This window comes from Mauremys reevesii, linkage group 8, assembly GCF_016161935.1.
Source record: "Mauremys reevesii isolate NIE-2019 linkage group 8, ASM1616193v1, whole genome shotgun sequence".
In the NCBI taxonomy this organism is placed as follows: domain Eukaryota; kingdom Metazoa; phylum Chordata; order Testudines; family Geoemydidae; genus Mauremys; species Mauremys reevesii.
The window spans coordinates 15036418-15062195 of record NC_052630.1 but is presented as its reverse complement, the minus strand read 5'-3'; the positions used below and the strand labels follow the sequence as shown (position 1 = coordinate 15062195).

General features: G+C 44.8%; 1 protein-coding gene across 1 annotated transcript in view; it reads left to right on the top strand.

Annotated features, from left to right (window-relative positions):
• The window catches only part of SEPTIN8 (septin 8), a 62625-nt gene that overhangs the window by 4452 nt on the left and 32395 nt on the right, over window positions 1–25778 (top strand). Inside the window, exon 2 of the mRNA XM_039485850.1 lies at window positions 24355–24469. Within this exon, the coding sequence (XP_039341784.1) occupies window positions 24355–24469 (115 nt within the window). The remainder of the gene's footprint in view (window positions 1–24354; window positions 24470–25778) is intronic.

Below are 25778 nucleotides of genomic sequence, written 5' to 3'. Positions count from 1 at the left end.
AGCCCCCTCCAACACAATGAAGTTCCTGTGAAGTAGTACTATTAGAAATAATCAACAAAAACAAGTGAAAAGAAAATTCACCCACAGAAAGCTGCATTTAAGACTGCCTTCATTCTAGGCTGCAGAATCACACCATCAGTGCTCAAGAGTGCTTTTGTTCTTGTAAATATAGTGCTTGTAAGAGATGTTGGCTTCACAGTCTTGGAGACTGTAGTCCTCTGTTGATCCACACAACAGTTACAGCACAGGCATTGGCAGCACTAGTTTTCCATCAATGTGCTCCAGCTCTGACTTGGAAGTCATACATAGGGGAGGATGGTTCAGTCTCTGTGCCCATTGCTACCCTGGTGTGTCTATTGACACGGTTAACAAATAAAAACCACCCAGCTGGTTTGTGATGCAGATATCTCTCCCCTGGGAATTGGACTGAGCCCAGCAGTTCATTTCATATAAATTACTAAATATCCATCAGATGTTACTGAGCTGGGATGCACTTGAACCAACATCCTATACATGAAAAATATTAATTTCATTATCAGTCCCCCAAGCCATCCTGTGCTTAAGAGGTGACACATGTGATTGATTGCCAGTGCTGTGCCAGCGTACAGTAGTAAAAGCATGTTGGTATATCTGCTGTGCAACAGCCAATCACCATGTGCAGGAAATGTAAGAAGCAAAGCAGAAGGAGGATAACAGTGGCAGGGAAATGCAATGGGTCTGGAGAGAGTTAAAACACGTGGGAGGGAAAGAAGTGGGAGAGCAGGCACTGAAGAAAAGGGGTAGAGTAAATGGAGCTTAAAATGGGACAAAATTTGGAGACCTACAATTAAAAATAGTCCAAAGAGTCTGGCTAATTTCATTTCAACAAGTAACATAGTTAAGAGTCCGATTAACCCACTAATACTGCATTTGCACCTATCAATTAATGTAAGTCACTTTGACCTTAACTCAGGCAGTCATGTGCCCTCAGAATGGCGCATTAGTATGAGTTAGAGCCAATGTGTCAGGCCTGATATTCAGCCTTAACAGTGACTGTTTGGGCAGCTGTTGTCTTGTCAGTCCCCTAGGCCCTGGATTTTGAAAATGTCATCCCTAATCTATATGTGCAAATACTGTGACTGCACAGATTGGGGATTTATGTACGCTGGAGACCAGTTGGAATAATAACTGGTGATTTGCGCGTAGGTATACCTGAGTTGTATACAGAGCCACCCGGAGTTTTTTGGGGCCCTTGGAGCGGGGTCCTTCACTGGCTCCGGGGGTCCTGGAAAACTCTTGCGGGGCCTGGGCCCCGGAGCTGCTTCTGCTCCGGGTCTTCGGCGGCAATTTGGCGGCGGGGGGTCCTTCCGCTCCGGGAACCGCCGCTGAAGTGCACCGAAGACACACGGCGGGGGGTCCTTCCACCCCGGGACCCGCTGCCAAAGTGCCGGGTCTTCGGTGGCGGGAGCCCCCCACTGCCGAAGACCCCAGGCCCCCTGAATCCCAGGCCTGGGCGGCCCTGGTGGTGGAATTTTTGCTGCTAACCTCATGTGCCTGTTTGATTTTGGCAGACATTTAAGAGAGTCCAACGATTGTTGCCTGTTGGAAGAACTATGAGTGCTGTTGTATTGTTGTCACCTGTTCATTTGTGTAGCTAATGACCACGAGGAACCACCAGGAGAAACCTTTTAAAATATCTCTAAGGTTTCACCAGTATTGGATGAGTCTTGCAGGACTTTCTACATTGCCTTCACTGCTGGTTTTGTTTCAACAGGAGTTTTCTCCTTAACAGCTGGTATCCTCCTGCCTATTGCCTGTAGTCACTTCACAGTCTGGTGTTTGAGATATCACAGTTCCTCTCCATGAAAAGGGTTCTGCTGTCAAACACTGTCTTGTGTGGCCTCACAGAATGATTTGGGCATGAGGAACAGGTTGAGCATAGAAGGGAGAAAGCCACGTGTATCCAGTTTAGGACTGAACAATTGCCAATGAAAAGGCCACTGTTGGGGCAATGCAGGCCCCAAACTTAGGTTGGATATTTTTGAAAAGAACATTTCAGAAATATTCCCACGACTTAAACAATTCCAGTGAAAATAATTTTTATTTGGATACAAACATTCTCCTGCAGATTTTATAACCCAGCCCACTGCAGCATTTTGCTAGGATTTGGGAGCCCTCGAGAGGAACTGACTAGTCTGTTCTTATTGTCCAACTTGAGTGTTTACCTTTGACCTTGTGCTCAGTTTGGAAGAGTGAGATTATTCAAACAGGAACTTCAAAAAGAAGTGAGTTTTAAAATTGGTAACAGATCAGGAGGCAAGTGCAGCTGCAGATCTGCCACTCCGAATCGGAGTGTGCAGCATATTCCCTTCCATGCACTGGCTAGATCTTCTAGCTGGGGTGTGCACTTGCCTGAGCAGGGTGGATGGGAAATGATCTCCCTTACTGTTCTCCTCCGAGTGAGGTTGGCACTGCTGGCTGCATTTCTGAGCCACAATCTATCCCCAAGTGACCTGCACAAGCTCATCCTTCTCTGACCCACAATCTGTCAGGCTACAGAGAAGAGTGTTTTAACTCTTATGCGCAGAACAAATGTCTGCTGGAAAAGTATCAGCTTTTCCAAAGGCATTGCTGTTTCTGGCAGTGCAAATCTAATGCGTCTCTTCCTCCCGTAATATAGATACGTTACTCCAAGTGGGAGTTCGGAGTTTCTTTTTAAATGTGGGATCACTGCGAGCTCTGAGGCAGTGGGAGTAAGAACACACAAACTAGAGAATCCTAGAACCACCTGACCCCAGCATGCCCTCTAGAGAAGCAATAACACATGCAACCTGAAGAACAACTCTCTCTTTCTGGGATGCAGTGAGATGACAGGGCCTCTTTTTTGGTTTGTGGCTGAGAGATGTCAGCGAATCTCCAGCATTGTGAGGAGTGGTAACATTTTGGGAACTACACTATCTTTGGGAAGATTATGCCAATGTTATTTCCAGCTACAATCAGGAAAACTGGCCGTCGGTCTTTTCTTCCCAGTGTACCTGCTGTTCCTGTTTCCTTCATCTCAAGGTTTGATTGTACCCCAGTGGGAACTATGGCTGCCTACCACCTCTCAGGATCAGGTCATTAGTGTCTGTGGAACTTTCTCCATCATGCCTGTTCTGGGGCTCTTGCGATATTTCTTCCTGATAATCTCCCTATCCCTTTCCCGTGTGCCTCTTTGCTTGGAGTGGGAGAGGAGGAAATGGGGCACAGTATGTGAAAAACCAGATTGATTCCTTCTGATTGTGCAATAAATTGAAGGAATCGAGTTTCATGAAACAGGGAGAATAGTGCCCCGTTCCTTCAGGGCTGGGATATCTGCACCATATCACTTCCAACTTTATCAAGTGTGCGAGGGGGGAGTGAGAGAGTGTTGATTTGGGAGGCTGGTGGTGAGATTTGGGGGCTTTTAATTTGGACATTGGTCAAAGACATTTGTATTGATTTTTGACTGATAAAATGTATACGTGCATCTAGAACTTGAGCTGGGCCCATCTTAAATAAAACCAATAAAGTCTGAGGCAAAGGGACCCTGTAACAATGGGATGTTGGATAGCAGGAGCGCCCCGTGCTAACTTGTAGAACAGCTTGAGAGCTGACGAACTTGAGGAGAAGGTTCAGGAGAACAGAGTCGCTCAAGTCTTCGGTCTAGGCCTTGAAGTCTCCCTTTCAGAAGCTTGCTAGCTGGCATAAATAGCTGAAACATGACAGACATTTTTGGGGTGGAGCAAAGGGTGAAGGGGAAGGGGCGGAAAATGTTATTTGAAATGAGGTTATAGGGAAACATTATTTTCTGAAAAAAATCTGGGTACAGGCCTGTCCCAACAATGGGATATGTCAAGTTTCTGCCAAATATATTCCCTGTTGTGCTATGAACTCTCTTAAACTCCCAAGCTAAATAGGATCTGGGGGTGGGCAGATTTGTCAGTACTTGGATGGGTGACTTTGTTTAGAAGTTGAAATTCCTTACTGTAGCCAAAAAGTGTGTGTCTCACACACATGAAATTTCAGATATGTCAAACAGCCACAGTAGAAGTTCCCATGAACTGTCGTGCCTTAGAACCAGAAACATAACACCCCTGCTCTCTCCTACCCATCCGGCTCTGCACTAACTTACTTGGGAGCGATTGGAGATGCAGGGAAAGATGAGAGAGTTTGTACAGAAGGTGCTCCTAGGTACGTGGGCCTGTTCCCATCCTGTCCTGAGTTCTGACGGAACGATTACTAAATGACTGTCGCAATAAGCCCCTGCTCCATTACCACTGCATTATCTGACCCAGGAAACTTGAAACTGTGGATTCAGTGTGCCATTTTCCCCACAACTGAATTTCATTTGCCCCAGGGTATGCAAGGAACTCGTATGCTGCCTTGGAAGTTTGTACTCAAACTGAACCGTTCAATAGCAATAAAAGAGAGAGATCAAATCAGTCCCTAGAAAAAGGGCCCTTTTAGAAGGTTGTTAAATTACGTCTATTCCAACCAAAGGCCCTGGTGAATGAGGGTGGAAAATTGTTGGACTCTAATCCCACCCTTTCTCTCAGCTCACTTCAGTTAGCATACAGCGGGGTGGGCAAACCTTTTGGCCTGAGGGCCACATCTGGGTATGGAAATTATATGGCGGGCCATGAATGCTCATGAAATTGCGGGTTGGGATACAGGAGGGTAAGGGCTCCAGCTGGGGGTGCAGGCTCTGGGATGGGGCTGGGGATGAGGGGGTTGGGGTGCCGGAGGGTCCTCTGGGCTGGGACCGAGGGGTTCAGAGGGCGGGAGGGGGATAAGGGCTGGGGTAGGGGGTTGGGGCATGGGAGGGGGCCAGGGGTGCAGGCTCAGGGGGGTGCTTACCTCGATCAGCTTCCAGAAGCAGCAGCATGTCCCCCCTCTGGCTCCTACACGGAGGCTCATCCCCGCAGCTGCCCCATCCACAGGTGCCACCCTTACAGCTCCCATTGGCTGTGGTTCCCTGCCAATGGGATCTGCGAGGGTGGTGCTTGGGGCAGGGGCAGCCCCATGATTGCCCCTGTGCATAGAAGCTGGAGGGGGGACATTCTGCTGCTTCTGGGAGCTGTATGGAGCAGGGCAAGCCCTGGACCCGGCTCTCCGGTGGGAACTCGAGGGCCAGATTAAAACGTCTGGAGGGCTGGATGCGGCCTCCGGACCATAGTTTGCCCACCCTGGCCTACAGTATGTGTTCAGTGGGAGTTTTGCCTGAATAAGGACTGCAAGAATGGGCCCTGAGAGAATTACTTCTGCTTTCTCCATCTTCCGTAGGCATTGTAGCATAAGGGTTTATTCTGCAGAAGAACGTTTGTGTAGTATTTTCTGACTTCGTATTGTCTGGTCTCGCAGCTTTGATAAGCTGTCATTGCATAATTCTATTGGGATAACGTATGAAAAACGAGGTATTTCAAAACACATACAAACTGTAAATCATTTACCTTTTTGTACCTTTTATTGTCTTTCTTTATGAAAATCGATAGAAAATGAAACTCACATACAGAGAATTGTCCATTGGCTGGAAATGGAAATTTCTTGGAGATACTGTGTGTTGGATTGTTGTGTTGTGAGAACTGGAAACTAAACCCAGTGATGACCAGAATTCATTGACTCTCTTAAGAGTAACCCCCTACCAAAATCCCTTTCTGCCTTGCCTAAAAAAAAGTATTGAATGATGGAATTCATTATAAATAAGCAAGGAATTCTGGAAACATATGCAGGAATTAGCCATGTTTATTTTAAATAGTAACTAAAACAAATAATCTTGGTGGCAAATATCCAGCATACAGAGTAGAGCAGCTGGATAATTACATAGTATGAATCAGAGTTATCGTCTCCTCTTTCGATGACACTTCCTAAAAAATGCCATTAACATTTACCAAACCATTATGTGGTGTAGAATTGCCCACTAATATCTCTTTGAGGTTGTGGGGCAAACTTCTGCTTTCGGTTTGTCCAACAGTCATTCATGTTGCTCTGGGTGGAACTTGGCAGTGTGTCTCATTCACTTGCAGACCCATTGCTCAAAGTAAGGAGAGAGGATGGTTGGGAGGGAAATGTGGTTAGACCAGGGGACTGCAAGCCAGCACTGCCACTGCCCTGTTGTGTGACCTTGGGAAAGTCACTTACTGTGTCTAACTTGAGGGGAAGGGCAGAAATAATGCTTATCCCCTTGCATAGGGTTGTGAGGGTTAATTAACTAAGGAGCTGTGTAAATACTATCTAAAAGACAAAAACTGAGGGTAATTTACTAGTTGGCTTGGCTTGGATATTTTTTCAAATAAGGAACTGAGGAAGAAGTATCTGTTCTAATGTTTGCCTTCTCAGTAAGAGGTTATTCGTGGAGGAATGGAATTCTTATGCAGCTGAAGTGCTGAACTTTCTCATCCCTTCAAGGAAATGTCTTTCATTTTTGGTTCCATAGTTTCCTTCTGTTTCCACTGATGTTCTTCATTCTCAAAGGCAAAGTTTGTATTTGCAAAAGACTTTCTATGTGGAGCGCCTGGCTTGCTCATTCAGAGCCTGAATATATAGCTTATGGGTCCAAATACCAGATAAAACAGGAAAACTGTGGGTTTTTTTAGTTTTGCTTTTAACATGGGAGAGGCATCTGAGCACAGCTCTGTATGACATGATAGATATTGTATGCAGTGTGATGTAGCTGTGTTGGTTGCAGGCTATTAGAGAGAGATGGTGGGTGAGGTAATATATTTGATTGGACCAAATTCTGTTGGTGAGAGAGACACGCTTTCGAGCTTACACAGAGCTCGAAAGCGTGTCTCTCTCACCAACAGAAAGTTAGTCCAATAAAATATATTATCCACAAATATCTGTCATGAGGTATCTTCTTTCTTCAGTGCACACAGATGTTTCTAATAAATGGAGTTACAGGTGTACTTTGGGACTGAGCCAAGGTCTTTTGTGTCAATGGGCATCTTTCCACTGACTTCAGTAAGCTTTGGGTCAGGCCGTCTGAGGGGAGACAATATGTTCCATGGTTCTTACTTTCCTGAGTTGGTGTTCTGGGGCTCTGGGCCTGCTTGTGCCCCCACTGAAGACCATTAGAATTCTGCCACTGACTTAGCAGAACTAGGATTGTGCCCATTGTATGGGAAAGTTTAAACTAAAAACCAAAGCCCTCACCTTTTTGATAACTATTTAGAAAATAAAAGAAGCCTTCATGAGAACATATCTATTCAGATGAGGTTTTGCAAAACTCATTTTTGCCCCCGTACCTGAAGCTTGAGCTGACTGTATCCTATAGATTGTGTTGCTCTACATGGTTTTGTCTTTAAATCTTAAGCTGAATATTGTGGGGGAGTTTTCTTAGCATGTTTAAATGTTGTGTTCCTGAAACTGGATATTCTTGCTACTTATAGTTGGTCCAGTAAAAGATGGGAGAGGCATCTGAGCGCAGCTTTATACGTCATGGTAGATATTGTATGCAGTGTTGTAGCCATGTAGCCCAGGATATTAGAGAGAGACACAGTGGGTGAGGTAATATCTTTTATTGGACCAACTTCTGTTCTCACCACCTTGTCTCTCTAGCATCACTGACTGGCAGCCCAGATATGGCATTTTTTTCGAAGCTCATATGTGGCACAGTCTTCTGGGCGTTCAGTGGCAATGACAAAACTTATGTCTAATCCTCATTTGTTTAAAGTGATTAGACCTTGCAGACATTGAAACTGAATGGCTAAGAGATTAGAAAGCAAATTTCCATACGTTTTTTATCAGTTAAAAGGCTTAAAGGGGAATATAAACCAGAGCTGGTCAGTTCATCTGTAGAAAGCTGAACTGGTGCTGTATTTGTAGGTATTATTTGTTCTTAGATGGATGTACAGTATGTAAGTGGAGATGGGCAGCAATGTATTACCTAGCTGAAGTTTTACCTGGCACAATAAATGTTGCTTATAAAAAAAAAATTGCCTCCCCCCTACTCTGGGGGTGAAAGGCTGATTAAGCGCAGTGGGAAAAGGTAGAAGAGTGGGTATATAATACAACTGTTTGCTTGCAAGAGCTGAGGAAAACACTCTGATGTGCAGGCATATAGAAATCCAGGCTTCTAGATTGGTTCTGAGATTGCTCAGCTTTTGGTTTGCTATTTAAATATCGTTACAAGGTGGCGTGAGGAATCACACCACCATTAGGCAAAGGGGAGCAATTTGGGAGTTTTGTTTGCATAAGAAGTGCAAAATTAGTCCTTAAATGGAGTTCTGTTTGTTAAATGAGCCTGATAACAACACTTACATAGCTGGGTGACCCTAGAAATCAGACCCAGGACCCTGGATTTAAACAGAAAACAGAGCACTTTATTTCCTGGGAGGTGCCTGGCTAGAGTAGTCCAGGATCAGGGACCCATGGTATAGGAAGGGCAGTGTGAAAAATAAACAACAATGGACTGATTTGCAAAGACATTGAACACCTGCAGCTCCTAATTCCTTCTATGGGCTTTGGGGTTGCTAGGAACCTCTGAAAAATCAGCCCATAAACTTTCAGGGTGGGTGCAGTTTGTTTTCATCTTTTGCTAGTGTCACTTTATGAACAGAGGAGGATCCAAACTTTTCTTGCCTCTGCAATTTTAAGTCACCGTGTTAAATAAAATTAAACACAGATTTTGTTGTTCTGTGTTTGGTTTCTTTAATGACATTTGGGGCCAAGTCTGGGCATCTTGAAGCTGGGAGAGACATTGAATAATGGCGTGAGTGTTCTGTGAAAATTCTTGACATTCTTAAGAAAAGGGTTAAAATGGAAGGGTGGGGCTGGGTAGGGATTGTTTTTCCTGTGTGTGATTTTTAATTCTGGAGAGTGCAGTGCAGGCCCGGAGCTTCGTTGCAGGCTTTGTTGTAGTGAGTTCTACGCAATGGGAATCAAGCAACTTTGGGGGTATGGCTACACTTGCAGCTGCACAGAGCTGCCGCGGGAGTGCTCCCGCGGCAGCGCTTTGAAGTGCGAGTGTGGTTGCGGCGCCAGCGCTGGGAGATCTCCCAGTGCTGCAGGTACTCCACCTCCCTGTGGGGATTAGCTTACAGTGCTGAGAGCCGTGCTCCCAGCGCTGGGACACTGTTTACACTGGCGCTTTACGGCGCTGTAACTTGCTGTGCTCGGGGGTGTTTTTTCACACCCCATAGCGAGAAAGTTGCAGCGCTGTAAAGCACCAGTGTAGCCAAGATAGTCTCCTTTGTACGAAGAAATGCCATGGCTGTGATGTCAAAACTCAAATGTGAAATCTGCGGTGCTTATTTTGGAGCGTGCTTGTGGGCCTCAGTGGAGAAGGAAATGCTGTACAATGCTGAGAACTTAGATGCAGGATAGTAATATCACCAGGGTAACAGCAACACTGAACTGGTAAGGAAGAGGTCTCACAGAGCTGCCTAGAGGAGCCAGCTGTTAGTATAGGGCCAGATCACCCCCTGCCCTCCCTGAGTGTCTCCATGTGTGGTTCTGAGCCCCACTCTGTGGAAGGGAGTGGGGATCAGTACCTCCATGGCAGCATTCCCTTGTCTCTCTTGTCTGGACCCTGTGGAGGGCTCTTGTCACTGTCTGGGGGCCTTGTGAGGGCAGAGGGACATAGCTGGGTAAGCAGAAGGGGGAAGGGTTTACATCCTCTCGTCCCCTGTCCTGTGGAGGATATCCAGGAGTAGATGGTGTATGCCGGTTTCATACCTCTCGCCTTGCCAAGGCCATTTATGAGAGAGGCCAAAAAGGAGCGGCACCAATAAATTATTAATCCAGGAATCTTAAAATTCAGCCAGATCCTTTCCTTTAGTGTAACTGGCTCTCTCCTTGGCTTCTGTGTCATGATCCTTCATTTCTGATGTTAATAATTTTCCACAATGAAAGGGGGGGCACTCAATTTGTGTGCGCCATAGGCAATTTGGGAGTGAAATGCGGGACATCCTGTCAAATGAGGTGCACTTGAGAGGGATACCTAGTGTTGAGCAGCTCTTTCATTGTTGTGGGCCAGCTGTTTAAGAACATGGTTTCTGGCCTGTTTGGACCAAAACAAAGAAAGAAGAAAGAAAGAAAGAAAAGTCCCTGTTAGGAAACCTGGTAGAGCCTTTCTGCAGTGTGCCAGCTCTGATGATTTTTATCATGACCGATGATATTTGGTGGTGGTTCATAAATCGCCAGCTTCTGGAGCCAGATGATTTAGGTGAGAATCTCTGTTTTTATATGAATGAAAAGTAAGCTTCTAACCTTCATGGTTGCAGAAAAAAGCTTGAAAATTTGACCCCCTTCATGTTCAAAAGTCAGAAGACAAATCCAAGGAAGGAAACCAAAATTTATTATTTTCAGAACCTCACTATTTTAGCCAATGTCCTGATTTGTAGGGCCTGACTCCTGATTTTCAAACGTTTGTGGTCGGGGATACTGCTTATGTGAGTAGCTCTGTTAAGGAGGGCTCCCAGAATTAACCTGATGATGAGCCGATGGTGCCTTGCCTTGGCTGACGTATTTTACCACCATGTCAACTAGATCTGTTCAGGGCTAGACAGCACAATTTATAAAACTCTGGGGGCCCAGTTGTATGCTAGCACCTCCCCTGGTGGGAGAATGTCACCGAACCTTCAGCACAGGCGCACCCTGAAAACATAAAGAGCAGAGAACAGTAGATACAAAGACATGCTTTCCTCTCTTCTAGCCACATAATAACCCAGCCAACTCTGTGCTGAGGCAAAAGAGAGAAGCTCAAATGCAGCAGACTGCAATCATAATACAAATAATGAATACAAACCCCACATTTAAATGCTCTTATTGATCCATTGAACTTTTGCCTTTGCTTTGAAATCCCAGGCCCTGATTGAACAAAACACTTAACGACATGCTTATGTCCTACTGACTTCAGTGATTCTTAAACGGGTGCTTAACTGCTTAGCTGAATTGGGGTCCAGTTGAGACTCAGTATCACCTGCATGGCTATTAGATGTTACAGTTTTTTAGCATCACAAAGGTCAGGGAGTCTCCTCTCTTCTGTCTAGCTTTGTACCATCAATATCTCATCATATGGTGAATTTTAATACTGAGCACTCTGCTCATCAGGCCACAGCTAACCGTGTTATGATTATCGACTGCCTCTATAAGAGTATGGATACTTGCTATGCTGTCTGCCTCAGCACCTCTTAGCCATCATTAACCTATCCCGAGCTACGAATTTACTACCTCTTTGTTGCTATTATTCTTTAACCAGCATTTTTACATAATGTCAAACTTGCTTGACAGAGCAGTAATATATTATTTATTAGTGCTCAGCACATGGGTTCAGGGAAGATAACGTTTTAATCTGTAAAAAAAAAAATCCTGGGTCTGTTGTGAATTTTAGTGTGAGCGTTGCCGGGATCATAAAAGTGCTCCTGAAAGGTCAGACAGTGGCTTTGCCATTACTCCTCCTAATCCGCCAGGCCCAGATAAAGAAGCTTTACTCCATGAAAGTCTGCGGTACCTGCTGCTCAGCCCCTGAAAAGTGTCAGTTTGTGGGTGGTCTATTTAATAACAAAAGAAAGGATTTAGTAAAGTAAAAGATATAGGATCAGAAGGGTGGGAACTTGAAAGAAAAGCATCTGGCATATTATTGATATAGAAACTAGCATTAACTTTGAAACATTCCTGGTTGGAGCCAGGGGCTGGCGTCAGGGGACCTGTGTTTTATTTCTGACACTAACTCCTTGTGCGACCTTAGACAAATCACTCAGCCGACCTGTGCCTCGGTTTCCCCATCTGTAAGGTGAGGACAATAACATCTCTGTCTCTGTAAAGCTTGGAGATAGTCAGAGGAAAGGGCCCTATGTGATGGATGATCTGATCTGGTTGTGGGTTCCCAGTGCCTCCCAGGATCATGCCTTCCCTGTACAGTAGTATTGTGGTAGTTATATTAGGGTTTGTATCCTGTGTAGGCTGCAGCCGTTAGAGGACAAGATGATCTCTCGCTCTTGCACAGGTCTGACATCCAAACCAGCACGGAGCTATGTGGTCAAGACACACATTGTGGGTGGTGGGAAGGACAGACAGACAAAGGTAAGGCGTTACAGAATGAGTAAGCCTCTGAGACTGCCTCACCCTGCCCACTTACCTGTCAAAAGGTTAGCCAAGTTATTCTGCGTAATCTTCCTCCCCCCGCCCCACCCCTTAGTCATAATTAAGATTCCTTTGGAGGGGCAGGAATTACTGCAGAGCTGCAGCATGAATGAGTAATTTCCCCGTGCCATTCATTTTTCATTCGGGAGGCAAGTGAATAGCATCTTAATCTATGCCATTGACTTTTGCATTAGAGTGTTTGATGCATGTACCATTGTGCCAGGGAGCGGAGAATGAGAAGGTAAAGAAGGGGTGGGCAAACTTTTTGGCCTGTGGGGCCACATCGGGTTTTGTAAATTGTATGGAGGGCCAGTTAGGGGAGGGGGTCGTGGCCCAGCCACCACCTCCTATCTGCCCCCCCAGGGACTTCTGCCGCATCCAACCCCCCTGTTCCCTGACGCCCCCCCCCCCCGGGATCCCTGCCCCATCCACACACACCTCACTCTCTGTCCCCTGACCGCCCCACCCCATCCAACCCCTCCTCTCATTCCTGACTGCCCCTCGGAACTCCTGCCCCGTCCAACCACCCCTTCTCCTTGTCCCGACTGCCCCCAGAACCCCTGCCCCTGACTGCCCCCCACTGCCCCATTCAACCCCCACCTCCTTCCTGACTGCCCCCAGGACACCTGTTGCCCCCTCGACCACCCCAACCCCTATCCACCCCCTGAACTCCCCTGCCCTCTATCCAGTCCCCCTGCTCTCTTCCCCCTTACCGCACTGCCTGGAGCACCGGTGGCTGGTGGCGCTACAGCTGCGCCGCCCGGCTGGAGCTGGGCCACACCGCCGCCGCCGCCGCCACCACCGTGCAGCACAGAGACCGGGTCAGGCCAGGTTCTGCAGCTGCGCTGCCCCAGGAGCTCACAGCCCCGCCACCCAGAGCGTTGCGCCAGCGGTGGAGCGAGCAAGCTGAGGCTGCGGGAGAGGGGGAACAGCGGGGGAGGGGCCGGGGGCTAGCCTCCCAGGCCAGGAGCTCAGGGGCCGGGCAGGACGGTCCCGTGGGCCGGATGTGGCCTGCAGGCTGTAGTTTGCCCACTTCTGAGGTAAAGTCATTTGCTTTGTGATTAATAAGAGGCCCGATCCTGCTATCTGCTGAGCATCCTCCACTCCCAGCGAGGACCAGTTGTGCTGAGAGTATTCAGAACCTCACAAGTTTGGGCCCAGAAATGGCACCGAAGGGATATTTTGTATATAAAAATATAACTTCCCTCCTTCTTTTCATCTCACTTTTTTGAATAACTGAGGGCTGGGAACTGCAATCTGTCTCCTTAACATTAGTTTCTCCTTGTATCCTGTTCACACTGTAGTTTGGTTAGACTGTAAACTCTTTGCTCCATCTGTTTGCTATGTCAAGGGGCCATGATCCCTGACTGCCCCTCCCCACTCGGGTGCTACTGTTATACAGAAGAACAAACCTCATAATACATTTGATGTTACAGGGTACTGATGGGTGCTGGGCTAACGATGCCAATTTTATAGCTTACCCAAGCTACAAAATTCAGCTCCTGGTGTGACGGTGTTTGAATCCAGGCTATAGTTCTTGGGCTGCTTCCTGGCTCTAAGAGGCAAATTCTGCACTATGCACATGTAACTCTTACCTACTTCCCTAGGACCGAGGGTGCTCTGTAAATGAAAACATATTCTGTCCATGAGAGTTTCCAAGCTGGAGAAGCCCTTCGATGCAACGCACTACGCAGTGACTGTGTGAGGTTGGCTTCCATTGTTTTACTGAAGAAAGCAGTAAACAGGCTCAGAGATGCAAGCTTTAAACATGGCCGTCAGTGAAACTTGTCACAGTTTCCTGGCATTGAAACTAGAGGACTCCGTTCCAGTCCAACCATTCGTCCTCCCAATTATCAGATTAGCTCTTGGAATGCTGCAGCCTCAACCCTGTTCTAATTAGGGTTGCCAGCCCTTCAGGATTGGCCTGGAGTCTCCAGGAATTAAAGATTACTCTTTAATTAAAGATTATGTCATGGGATTAAATCTCCAGGAAAACGTCCAACCAAAATTGGCAACCTTAGTTCTAATTAGACACCTTGGCTGGAGTTAAGGCAGTCAGCGATTTTATTCTGATTTTTATTCTTCCAAGCCATGACGACACTGCAGGGAGTGTTCTCAAGGGCTGGGCTCATTGGTGGGGAACCCTGTACCTGTTAAATTTACAATTTGTGACTTTCTTAAAATAAAGCCATTTTTATTTATTATGAAAAAGAACCATTTTTTTTCTGTTAAGCCTTTGCCTGGGAAAACTGCCTGCTATTTATCTTTTGTTTCACATGCTTTAGTTTGCCATAGAAGGGGAGGGATGGGGGGAGTTTTAGAAACAAGAAAGTGCCACATTTATATAATCCCTTAGGGTCCAAGCCCAACAGTTCTCACTCCTGTGGTGTTTTGCCTGAGTAACAGCTGCAGGATTTAGATATTAGGTCTTGATCCTCAAAACTTTACTTGCAAGTTGCTCATGTGCTTAAGTGTTTGCCAGAGTAGGGTCTAAGATTTTAAAGAACATATTGAGCATCAGACTTAACCAAATAAATTGGGCATGTGGCACTTGCTTATTTTTTGCTTTGAGCTGCCACATTAAGAACAAAACAATCATTTAAAAGTGTTAGGGTTGTTGCCTGTTAAAAACACAAGTGTCAGTTGTCAAACAGCATTTCTCATTAAAATGAGGTTAAGATTAAAACTGGCAGTTGGCAAAGACCAGATTTTTAGGTCAAGTAAAGCAGGAGGACTTTTTCAGGTGAGTCTCTGCTGATAGTCCCTTTTGAGGACTGCCCTGCTCACACTGCCACCTGCATTTAATCTGAGAACCCACGGGGGTCAGATCCACAGCAGGCATAAGACAGCACGACTCCTTTCTTTGCCAGAGGCCTGCTGGGGAAATGGTACACGCGAGAGGAAGCAGAGTTAGTCTGATGGTGGCGTTCTCTATAAAGTGCACATGTTGCAGTGAAAAGAATCTTCTTGGGAGTAGGGGCTGGAAAATGGGATGATGTAGTTTGAAATTGATACTAATTTGGGGATGAAAACAGGAAGAGTTCGGGAGCAGGAAAACTACATCTGACTTCATTAAAGGACCATGACCAAACTGGCTGCTGCTATTTTTTCTCTTTGTTCCTTTACCACCTTTTCCTGCTAGCTGAGGCTTGTTAGTATGTAGAATGCCTGATGCCCACCCCTTCATTCAAAAGCTTCCTGATTTGGTCCCTCTGACCTTTTTCTGGTGCAGCTTCTCCTTGGGCACTTTCTGTTTTGAAAAAGAAGGACAAAATGTTCACCTTCCATTAATGATATGGTTTCTGGCCAGTTGGTGACTGTAGAGAGCAGAGGCTACATCTTACAAGGTGCTGAAGGTCCTCAGCTCCTAAAATGATAGTGGAAATCAACACCTCATAGAATTGGACCCTTTGGGCTTTGAAAATAGTCCTGATGAGGTTGTTCCTTGAAGGCCACCTTCCTACGCTCCTTGCTCCTCCATAGGCCCCTGAATGCAGCTGGTCACATGCATGCAGCTCCCCTGTACAGCAGTGCAGGGTCAGGTAGTTGCACCTCAACCCAATCTTGCATTTGCTTGGCTTCCATGATACTTCTTTCAGCGCAAGAGTGCATGCGTCTCAGTCTGAGGAAGTTGCTGATGGATGCCTCGCACCTCCTGAGAAGCAGGGAGATTTCAGGTGAGCAGGGAAAAGAGGAGAGAGAATGCAAGAAAAAATGAGGGGAAAAAGAGAGCAATGGTTGGGTGGCGGGCAAAAGGAGAGATGATGGCAGATGTCCAAGGGAACGGCATCCAGGACATGAGTAGGAAGAGGCTGTAACATGAAAATGTGAGGAGCTACTGCTTTATAGCAACACCTGCTTTCTGTTGTCAGTGGCTTGTCCCTCCCTACTGTTCCTCCTGGGTGTAAAGAGAAAATCACACCACAAACATAACAGGAAGGAACCATACCGGCAAAATGGGGTCCAAATAGCTGTGTCAGCTGACTATATACAGTGTATAAGGCCTGGAGCTGCTGCTCCGGCGGCTTCTGAGACATAGAAGGACAGTGGGGACCAGTAGATGGCTTGCAAATTATTTAAGGGAATACTGCTGAATTCTGATACACTACACCTCCCCACACCCAACAGTATTTACTGTAGTCTCTGTTTTGTAGTAAAATACTTATCACCTTTTCCACTCTATTCTTAATGAAATCTTAGCTCTCTTATGGTATGTCTACACTGCGAAGTTGTCGACAAAACTTTTGTCTTTCATGGGTACTTAAAAAAGCCCTCTCCCCCCCCCCCCCCCGTGAAAGATACAAGTTTTGCTGATGCAAGTGGCAGTGTGAACGCAGCTTTGCTGGCAGGAGCGCTGGAAATTGGTGGGGCTGGAAGTATTTTGTCGATTAAAAGTGTCGACAAAGTACTGACAAAAGAGCATTTACACATGCTGACTTTTAGCTGCATGGTGTAGACAAGCCCTCAAAGACTGTTTGAATCCATTGGATTAAGGCTTTGATGTCTTGTTGGTGGGGGCATGGATGCACCTAAAGTAGTAGTTAAAAGTGTGACTCTACTCCTCTTTGTCCCGTGTCCCTTTTTGTAGCCTTCAGAAGTCAGTAGGTGCAATCTTCTAGCTGCAAGAGGTGCTGTTATAATCAATGCAAAGGTATGAATGTCAGTTTGTATGTGACCAGACCTGAAGAAGAGCTCTGGGGAGCTCAAAAGCTTGTCTTGCAGCAACAGAAGTTGGTCCGATAACAGGTATTACCTCACCCACAGTGTGTGTGTGAGGCATATAACTGCTCAGATGGCTGAGCGAGTGGATGCTGGTTTGAAATGGTATATTTCTCGGCCTGTCTTGATCAGTTATCCCTAGTGTTTTTGCAAATTTATTGTTGTTAATGGTTTTATTTATACTGCCAAAAGTTTGCTTGGTACTTCACCTGACAACCAAACAATCAAAACATAGGAAGAAATCCATTTCCTTCTGGTCAATGGTTGGTGTCATGAAGTTTCCTCTGGCTTCCTCAGCCACAGCATGATCAAACTAATGCTGCCCGTTTGTGCAGTTTAAATGGTATACGGTACAGCCCACTCAGAGATTCTCTGGCATGATTGACGTAGTTAAAATATTTAAAGCACTTTGGAGCTGTTAATGAATTTCATCCCGATCTTCTGATAATTCTTTTGTTCCCCACCAAATCATAGGTTCTTAATACAAATAAGCCTTTAGTGTCCCTGTTAAAACTCCAAATAATATCTCAAGTCATAGAAAATCTTCAAAGAGCACATTGGAAGGCTCTGAGTAAAATCCTGATGGCAGCCTGTCATTGGATGGCACTAAGTGACTGGGAGGATATTATTTAACACTGCAAGGCCTTTCATTGTGGGAATCTGTATCACAGAGCTGTAGTAAGTGAATAATTACCATGTTGCAAAGTTTATAAAAAGTATTTATTTTTTCTCATCTAAGAGGAACAGGCTAAAGCCTCAGAATTATTCACAGACCCACTGCAAGCTGACTGGGATGTGAATAAACTGGAGGAAGGGTCTCCATAGCCCCTGGAAGGCCTGGCTTGTCAGAAGTGGGAAAACTTATCTGGACCTCTCCCTGCACAGCCTCTTCCATATGTTTGTGAATGAAAGTAGTAATTCTCCTTAGCTGCTGTTAGTACCAAAGAACAGAAGCATTACAGAAGATGCGGCTGCTGTGGACTAGTCAAATGGGACTAATGATTTGAGTAAGAGCTGCGGGATCAGGGCCTGATTTCCTTCCTTGTGGGGTACCAATAACACCGGAGCTATTACAGTTTAAATATCTGATTTTACTCTTTTATACAGTCTATTTCCATTTTCCAATGCAGTGAAAACAGGCTAGTCAGTTTCACGTCCCCACTCTTCTGCATTAGCTCAATTCTGCATTGTCTAGTTTGCAGACCTGGCAGGGGGATCAAATAAAATACGGTTTCCACTGGATTTAAAAATGGCCAAGGAAACATTTTTATGTGTCTTTTTGGCTTCTGTAAAAGCTCTGTTGCCTCCTTACTATTTGTCACCTCTATTAGTCGTCACACCTACAATTTAGACTGTAAACTCTTTGGGGTAGGGGTTGTGTATTTCTTCTGTGAAGCACCTAGACACCTTTGGTCACTGTTTGATAATCTGTGTCACTTTCAAGATGATGGGACCCACCTTTATTACTGTTAGAACTGTGTTTAATGTGTCATTGAGATAACCTGGTAGTGTGGTGAAAGCAGATGTGTTGAAGACTGTACATTTGAAATCTAGCCATCTTAAAAAAGAGATACAAATAGTTTCAGGTACTCCACCAGCCCTGCACTAGTCATGGTACTTTGATAATCAGTTTCCTATATTTTTAAAAAAAGTCTTCCTCTCCTTTGTTGTTTATATGAAAGATCTATCCAAACAACAAGAGAAACTGACTATACAGGGAAACTGATTCTACACAAAGAGCTGTGAAGAGCACAAAGTTAGCAAACTGGAAAAAATACAGAAAAATATACCTTTTTCTCTAATCTCTGTCCTTTATATTAATTTTTGTTGGTTCTCTCTCTCTCTCGCTCTCTCATACACATACACACACACACACACACACTAAATATATTTCAGCTAAAGTGATTTTTATTTTTTATTTTTTTTTTTTAAACTGGTGGTTGAGTTACCTTTCCAATCGAAGCCACTGGAGGCTTCCCATAGAAAAATTGAACAAATCAACTGCCTTTGCCATACTGTTAGTGCCTGCTAGGTAGCTGCAGCAGTGGGACTATGGTAGGATGACAGTAATGCAGTGTTTCTGAGTGGTAGCCGTGTTAGGGCTTGGCTACACTTGCAAGTTGCAGCGCTGGTAGAGGCTTTCCAGCGCTGCAATTACACCCTGTCCACACTTGCAGGGCACAACCAGCGCTGCAACTCCCTGGCTGCAGCGCTGGCCGTACACCCAGGTCTGCTTGGGGTATAAGGGTTGCAGCGCTGGTTCTGCAGCGCTGGTCATCAAGTGTGGACACTCACCAGCGCTGTTATTGGCCTCCAGGGTATAAGGAGTATCCCAGAATGCTTTTAACTAAATTATTCCCTTTGTTTTGTTATGCAGCCTCTCTTTGTTTTATTGTCAATTCGGAGCTCCGGGCTCCGTGCACGGCACCGGGAGCTGCTTCAAACATAGCTCCTGTTTGCTGTCATTAATCTGTAACTACTGTCAACAATGAAATGAGATAACCCCTGCAGGGGTTGAGTGTTTGCTTTGCTTGAGAGAAACGGGGGGAGGGGGCAGAGGGGGGAAAGAGTATGTTGGATGCAGGTTGTTTGCAGTTAACAGTAAGGGGGTGGGAAAATTTTCTGATTTTGCCCAGTGTCGGTTCCAAAAATCCACTCTCTTTCTCTCTCCCCCCCCGTCCCTGTCACACTGCCCCACACCCCCCTCTTTTGAAAAGCACGTTGCTGCCACTTGAATGCTGGGATAGCTGCCCATAATTCATCACTCCCAACAGCGCTGCAAATGCTACAAATGTGGCCACACTGCAGCGCTGGTAGCTGTGAGTGTGGCCACACACCAGCGCTGGCCCTGCACAGCTGGACGACCAGCGCTGCAACTACCAGCGCTGCAGATTTGTAAGTGTAGCCATACCCTTAGTCTGTATCGGCAATGCAATGGTTGTTTTCTTTCCTTTCAGTAGATTCAGCTGACTTCTGCTTTGCCTAGAGTGGCAACGGGGTCTTGGATTTGGATCAAATTATGTCACCATTGAGAAAAATAAAAGAGAAAAACAACATCATCACAACAATACTGGACACATTTTTGCCATTCACTGTATTTTTAACCTCACCACCAGTTTAGAGATTCGGTGTTTTAACAGGGCATTTGCAATGCACCTCCTTTCTTGACACATACTACCCTGTAACTAAACATTGCAAAGAGAAGCAAAAGAAAAGCTGTTGGGGATTTGGCTTTTCTTCTTCCCTTTCCTGATCACGTTTTAGTTTTTGATTTAGCTTGGCCTCGCTAGAGCCTGCTTTAAAATCAGTCGTAGCGATGCCGCCTGTTGCCTAGGAACATCTCTCAAGTCTTTTGGGGGCATTCTTATTCTAATCATAGCTCTCAGGCAGCCTTGTTTATTTCCTTTCCAGACAGTGGTGATTATGAAAAGCATCTTACACTTCTGGTGTATGTTTTTGGTTAGGCTTGGTTGACCCCCCCCCCCCCCCCCACACACACACACGCGCGCACATAACCGTAAAAGTCCATTTTCTGTGGAAGCAATATGCTTTCCTGCCACATTGTTTCTGCATCAGAATGACTCTACCTGATAATATCTTAACCTGTGTGACCAAGTCGGGGGAGGATTCTCTCTAAGGCATGTGGGTAGGGGGAAAGGGAAGCCAGCTTGGAGAGGCTGGAGTGAATGTGGGCGGAAGCCTCAAGGAGTTCTTTAGCTGTCCAGATGGTGCTTTTGCTAGTCCCTGTCACAGTGTGTTCCTTGTAAGAAGCAAGAGGAAAAGAGAGAGAGCAAACACCAGGACAAAACGTAAACAGCAATTTGAGGAAGGCGCAGAAAGGGGGCGGGGGAGAGGAAATGTGTCATTTTTCTTGAAAAATTTTGTGCATTAATTTTGTGCTTATGAAAATGGACCAAGAACAACTGGCCAAGCACAGTCAATACATCCTATGCCTGGGAACAGGGGGCCCCTGCCTGCCAATGCATTTCAGGCTTGAGGCACCTGTCTAGGGCTTGGTCTACATTAGAGTTAGGTTGATGTAAGGGTCTACCTACAACGTTGCTCCCGCCGATGTAAGTCACCCACTACACCGACCCTAATAACTCCACCTCCACGAGAGGCGTAGCGCTTAGGTTGACATAGTAAGGGTGACACAGTATCTGTGTAGACACTGCGTTACTTATATCACCTGTTGGCTGTCAGCCCTGCTCACAGCTGGAGACCCACTGCCCTTCAGCTGATGTCGTAGGGTAGACACAGAGTTAGCTCAAAGTAAGCCGCCTTACGTTGACTTAATTCCATAGTGTAGACAAGGCCCTGACAGGCAACTCAGGCCTGAAATGCATTGGCAGGCAGGGGGTTCTCAGGTATGGATGTATGCTCGCTAGACCGGCTTTGGTCCAAGACTACAAATCATGCCAAAATGCGATGGGAGGGTTGAGACCTCTCCTTACTCCTGCTGTTAGGAGTTGAACCAGTGTCTTCTGGAGTGAGAGCTGAGTATGCTAATGTACTGCAGTACCCAGCTCCATGACATGGTTGGAAATGAAGTGACATGGAAAGAGATGAGGAGTCCTTGTGGCACCTTAGAGACTAACAAATTTATTTGGGCATAAGCTTTCGTGAGCTAGAACCCACTTCATCAGATGCATGGAGTGGAAAATACAGGAGCAGGTATAAATACATGAAAGGATGGGAGTTGTCTGACCAAGTGTGAGGTCAGTCTAATGAGACAATTCAATTGACAGCAGGATGCCAAGGGAGGAAAAATAACTTTTGAAGTGGTAATGAGAGTTGCCCATTTCAGACAGTAGACAAGATGTGTCTGAAAGAGGTGTGAGATGGGCCACTCTCATTACCACAAGGACTCCTCGTTGTTTTTGCTGATACAGACTAACATGGCTACCACTCTGAAACATGTCACCATGGAAAGAGATGCGAAGTAAGAACTGAAAAATAAGCCAAAGGCCTGAAAGATTACACTAGTGTAATCTCTGACTAGCCTGGCCAATTAGTGGAGGAAAGCAGGGGAATTTCAACACCTGAATACAGTGTGTTTATAGGCCAAGTGACCATGGCTTAGGGAGAACATGATTTATTTCTGAATGCAGGTCCTAGTTTAGTTGATAAACAATGGGAAATACTTTTGGTGTCTAAGCACTTGACCACATTTGAGCCTGAATAGACTCTCTCGAAGCGGATTTTTTTGGTGATGGCTTCTTCCTTGTTGTTTAGTGAGAACAGTCAATACTGATAGATTAAACAGGAATTGATTGCAAGAGAACAAACAATTATGGTCAGATTGTCTTTCTGCTCCAGGGAGAGCATTGTGATAATTTTCATCTGAAAGATAATAAAAACAGATCAATACCCACAGAAAAGAAGGTTCAGTCTTATTTCAAATGTGATAGCTGCCTCAGCCATTTAAAAGTTCCTTTTGTAATTAAGTCTTTTTAAAATAAAGAAAATACTTATTTATTCTTCCCAAGGCAGGACTGAAGACCACTTTGATTTGAGATGAAATTAAACAAGTTAATCTTTTGTTTAGGAATCTTGCTCTCACAGAGAGAATGAATTTCAAGTTACTGCTTTTAGAACTTCCCCTCCCCCATGGGAATATATTTTAAAATATGATAGCCTATTAACTTTATTCTAAGTGCATTGCTTCTGTAGTCTGGCTGTGTTACACACTGGAACATCAGGGCAGAGTAGTGGGGGATGGGAACAGGAACAGAAAAACCTGATCAGATAAATTGATGCTTATCTTTACCGCCCTGTGCTTGTAATTAAAAAAAAAAAAAAAAAAAAAAAGCTGCATTTAAATATGTTACAACAGCAAATGTGTAATTCCACAAAGGAAACGTTAGGATGAAACTGAATAAGCAGTACCCTAAAATAACATTTCTGGACATTTGCTTCTCCATTAGGTCTAACTGCATTTAGAGGCAACTTGAAAATGAAAAGAAAAAACAGTTTGTAAATTCAGTGGTCTGCTCAGTTGGTTTTGGTGGTATTATTTGCTGTGTGGAGACAAGGTGAAAGTTGATCGTAAATCTAAACATATATATAGAAATTAAACACCTTGCAACAGTTCTATTCCGAATCACTTGAACTAAGCATACTGGACACAATTCCCCTTGTCCATTGATTCTAGTGAAATCAATGTCCCATAGATTTTAAGGCCAGAAGGCACCATTAGATCATCTAGACTGACCTCCTGTGTAACACAGGGCACAGAACTGCACCCCTTTACTCCTGTATTGAGCCCAGTAACTAGTCTGCTTATCCCAGGGCTGAGTTCAGCCTTTTTATGTACTTTCCTAACTAGTAACAGTGGTTCTGGATTTTCAGTTGAGACAATTTTCTTTTTCCCTTTTCTGTGTGCAGTGGCAGGCAGTGTCTGTGCTAAGTCTCTGTGCCCTTGTTATGCATTCCATTGAATGCCTTTGGCAGGCAGAGAGGTAAACTTTGCAAGGTGAATAGAACTGCAAGCATGTTTGTCAATTTCTGGGACCCATAGGCTTAAGCTACAAGGAGAGATAATAATCCTGTAGAGTCCCTGGGCCAAATTCAGTCCCTGTATAAACAAATGCTAGGTTATCGACGCCTGGAGCTGATTGGTTATGCCATCAGGAGTTTGGTCTGTGTCTTCTGCTGGGTTGATTACTTTCTTGCTTGTGTGTATTTACTCAGAGCCCCGGGCACAGTAGCGTAAAATCCTGGGAGTAGAATGTGCATCCCTGCTGGAGCAGACTGGAGGCTCCATGCCTGTCTGTCTGTCTGTCTGATTTATTAAGAGAGACATTTTATTACTCTGAGTTATTTCCTCCAGTGTCTATCCTATTTATTTATTTCTAAACAAAGCTTCCAGTAAAAGTGACCAGCTTCTTCTTCCACTTGGGGAGGAAGGAGACAGATGGGATTGTAAGGTGTATGCGTGGGAGGAGGGTGGGAGAGATAGGAACAGCTGAAGAAGAAGAGGAACTGGTGAGGTCACAGATGGTGAGGTGAGAGGATTCATTTGCCTCCCCTTGTAACACGTACCCCTGGAAGTATGATTGAACAAAGCTGCTAAGGCAAAGCCAAAGGAAAAAGATCAAGGGCTCTGAAGGAGCTCCAGATTAGCTCTGACTTCATTCAGTGCAGGAACCTCTCAGAACATAAAAGGGGGAGGGAAGTGATCGATAAAACATGGGAAGATGATTTTTTCCTGCTTTATTCTCCACAAGCTGGATGCAGCTGAATCTTGCCCCGACTTTTTCTTCCAGAGTGGCTCAGCAGTTTAGTGTGCTGTCTCTTTAAGATAATTCCCTGTTAAGACTAGATTTTGTTCTACTGATGCTTGGCTATAATTACCAGTATGTCTGGAATGTGGATATCAAAACATAATAAACCTCTGTGCGGGTAGTGGTAGGATTATCTCAGTGACTCGGAAACACGCGCTGCCTCGAGTACGATGGTAACATTTCTTGTGATTTTATTTCTTGGCCCTTGCGCTATTGACTCTCTTTTAATGCGCTCTCGCTAAATTGACTCTGTTTGCTTTAACAGAATGAAGAGAAGCGGAATCTTTCCCTGGGGGGCCATGTTGGATTTGATAGTCTCCCAGATCAGCTTGTCAGCAAATCTGTAACACAAGGATTCAGCTTCAACATCCTCTGTGTGGGTAAGCAGAGTTTACCACAGACTAGGGAAATCCTTAGTAATAGTAATACAATAAATAATAATCTAGTAGCACATCAGATCCATGGATGTCGGAGCATGTCACAAAGTACCATTACCGGAATTTTACATGGAAAATGCAGAGAAGTTAAGGCCAAAATTTGTTCAGTTCCCTGCTCTGTCACAAACTCACTGTGTGACCTTGGGCAAAGCACATAGGCCTAAATTTTCACAAGTGCTAGTTTATTTTGTAGGCCCAACTTTGGATGCCTCTGATCTGCTTTTCATAAGCTCTGAGCACCCTCAGCTGTGTTCAATATCAGTTGGAGTTGTGGGTGTTCTGCCAATGGCCTATCATGCACTAGGCACTCAAAATTAGTGGGCACTTTTGGAAAGTTTTGTCCTTAAATGACTTTGCGAAGGTGTAACAATGAGTCTGTAGTAGATCTGGGAATAGTGTAAAGTGTAAACCACTGGTAAGCGTGTGTTAGAGGTTCCCCTCAGAATAAATCTCCAGAGTTAAAGTTCTCTAGCTGGGGCTGAAATGGACTCTCTTCCTTTGTAGTTGTAGCGGCTCTGGAAATCCCTAATTCAGTCCCGAGTGTGTTGGCCAAGGTGCCAGCCATTGCAATAGCACTCAGAAGTCCAGTCTGCCATTAACATAATGTCGTGTTTTATTGTTTTATGAGGGAAACCATGTTCCTCTGCATAAAGATAGTTGAAGTGTTTTTTTTTCTGTTGAAATATTCCACATATATAGAGCTGGGCAGGGATTATTATTTATTTATAATTATTAATAATAATTTTATTTCCTATTAAACTTTTTTGGTCAATAAATGTCAGTTCATCTAACCTGCAACTTTTTGTGGGAAAGGTTTTGATGAATTTTTCAACTCAAAACACATTTTTTTCAAAAGTTCCAAAAATGTCAACTTTTTTTTTTCAAATGAAAAAGTTTTCCGGTTCAAAGCAACCTTTTGTTTTGAAATGTAAGCTAATTAGATTTTTTAAAGTGGTTGAAATTGAAATGAAGTATTTTGTAAAAAATCAAAACAAAATGTTTCAATTGGCCAAAACTGGGGTTTTGCTTTTGGGGATTTTTTTTGGATTGTTGGTCTACAAAAGTTTTTGATACTTTGACCTTTCAACCAAATTTGGGACAGGAAGATCTTTCAAATTCTCAAAAATGTTCAAAAGATGAAAAAAAAAAACATTTCCTGCCCATCCCTATGCATGGGTTGTTTTACTGCAGTCAGATCATGATGGGAGGACAAACAGAATTAGCTTCTGTACCTGAGCTGCTGTGGGATATA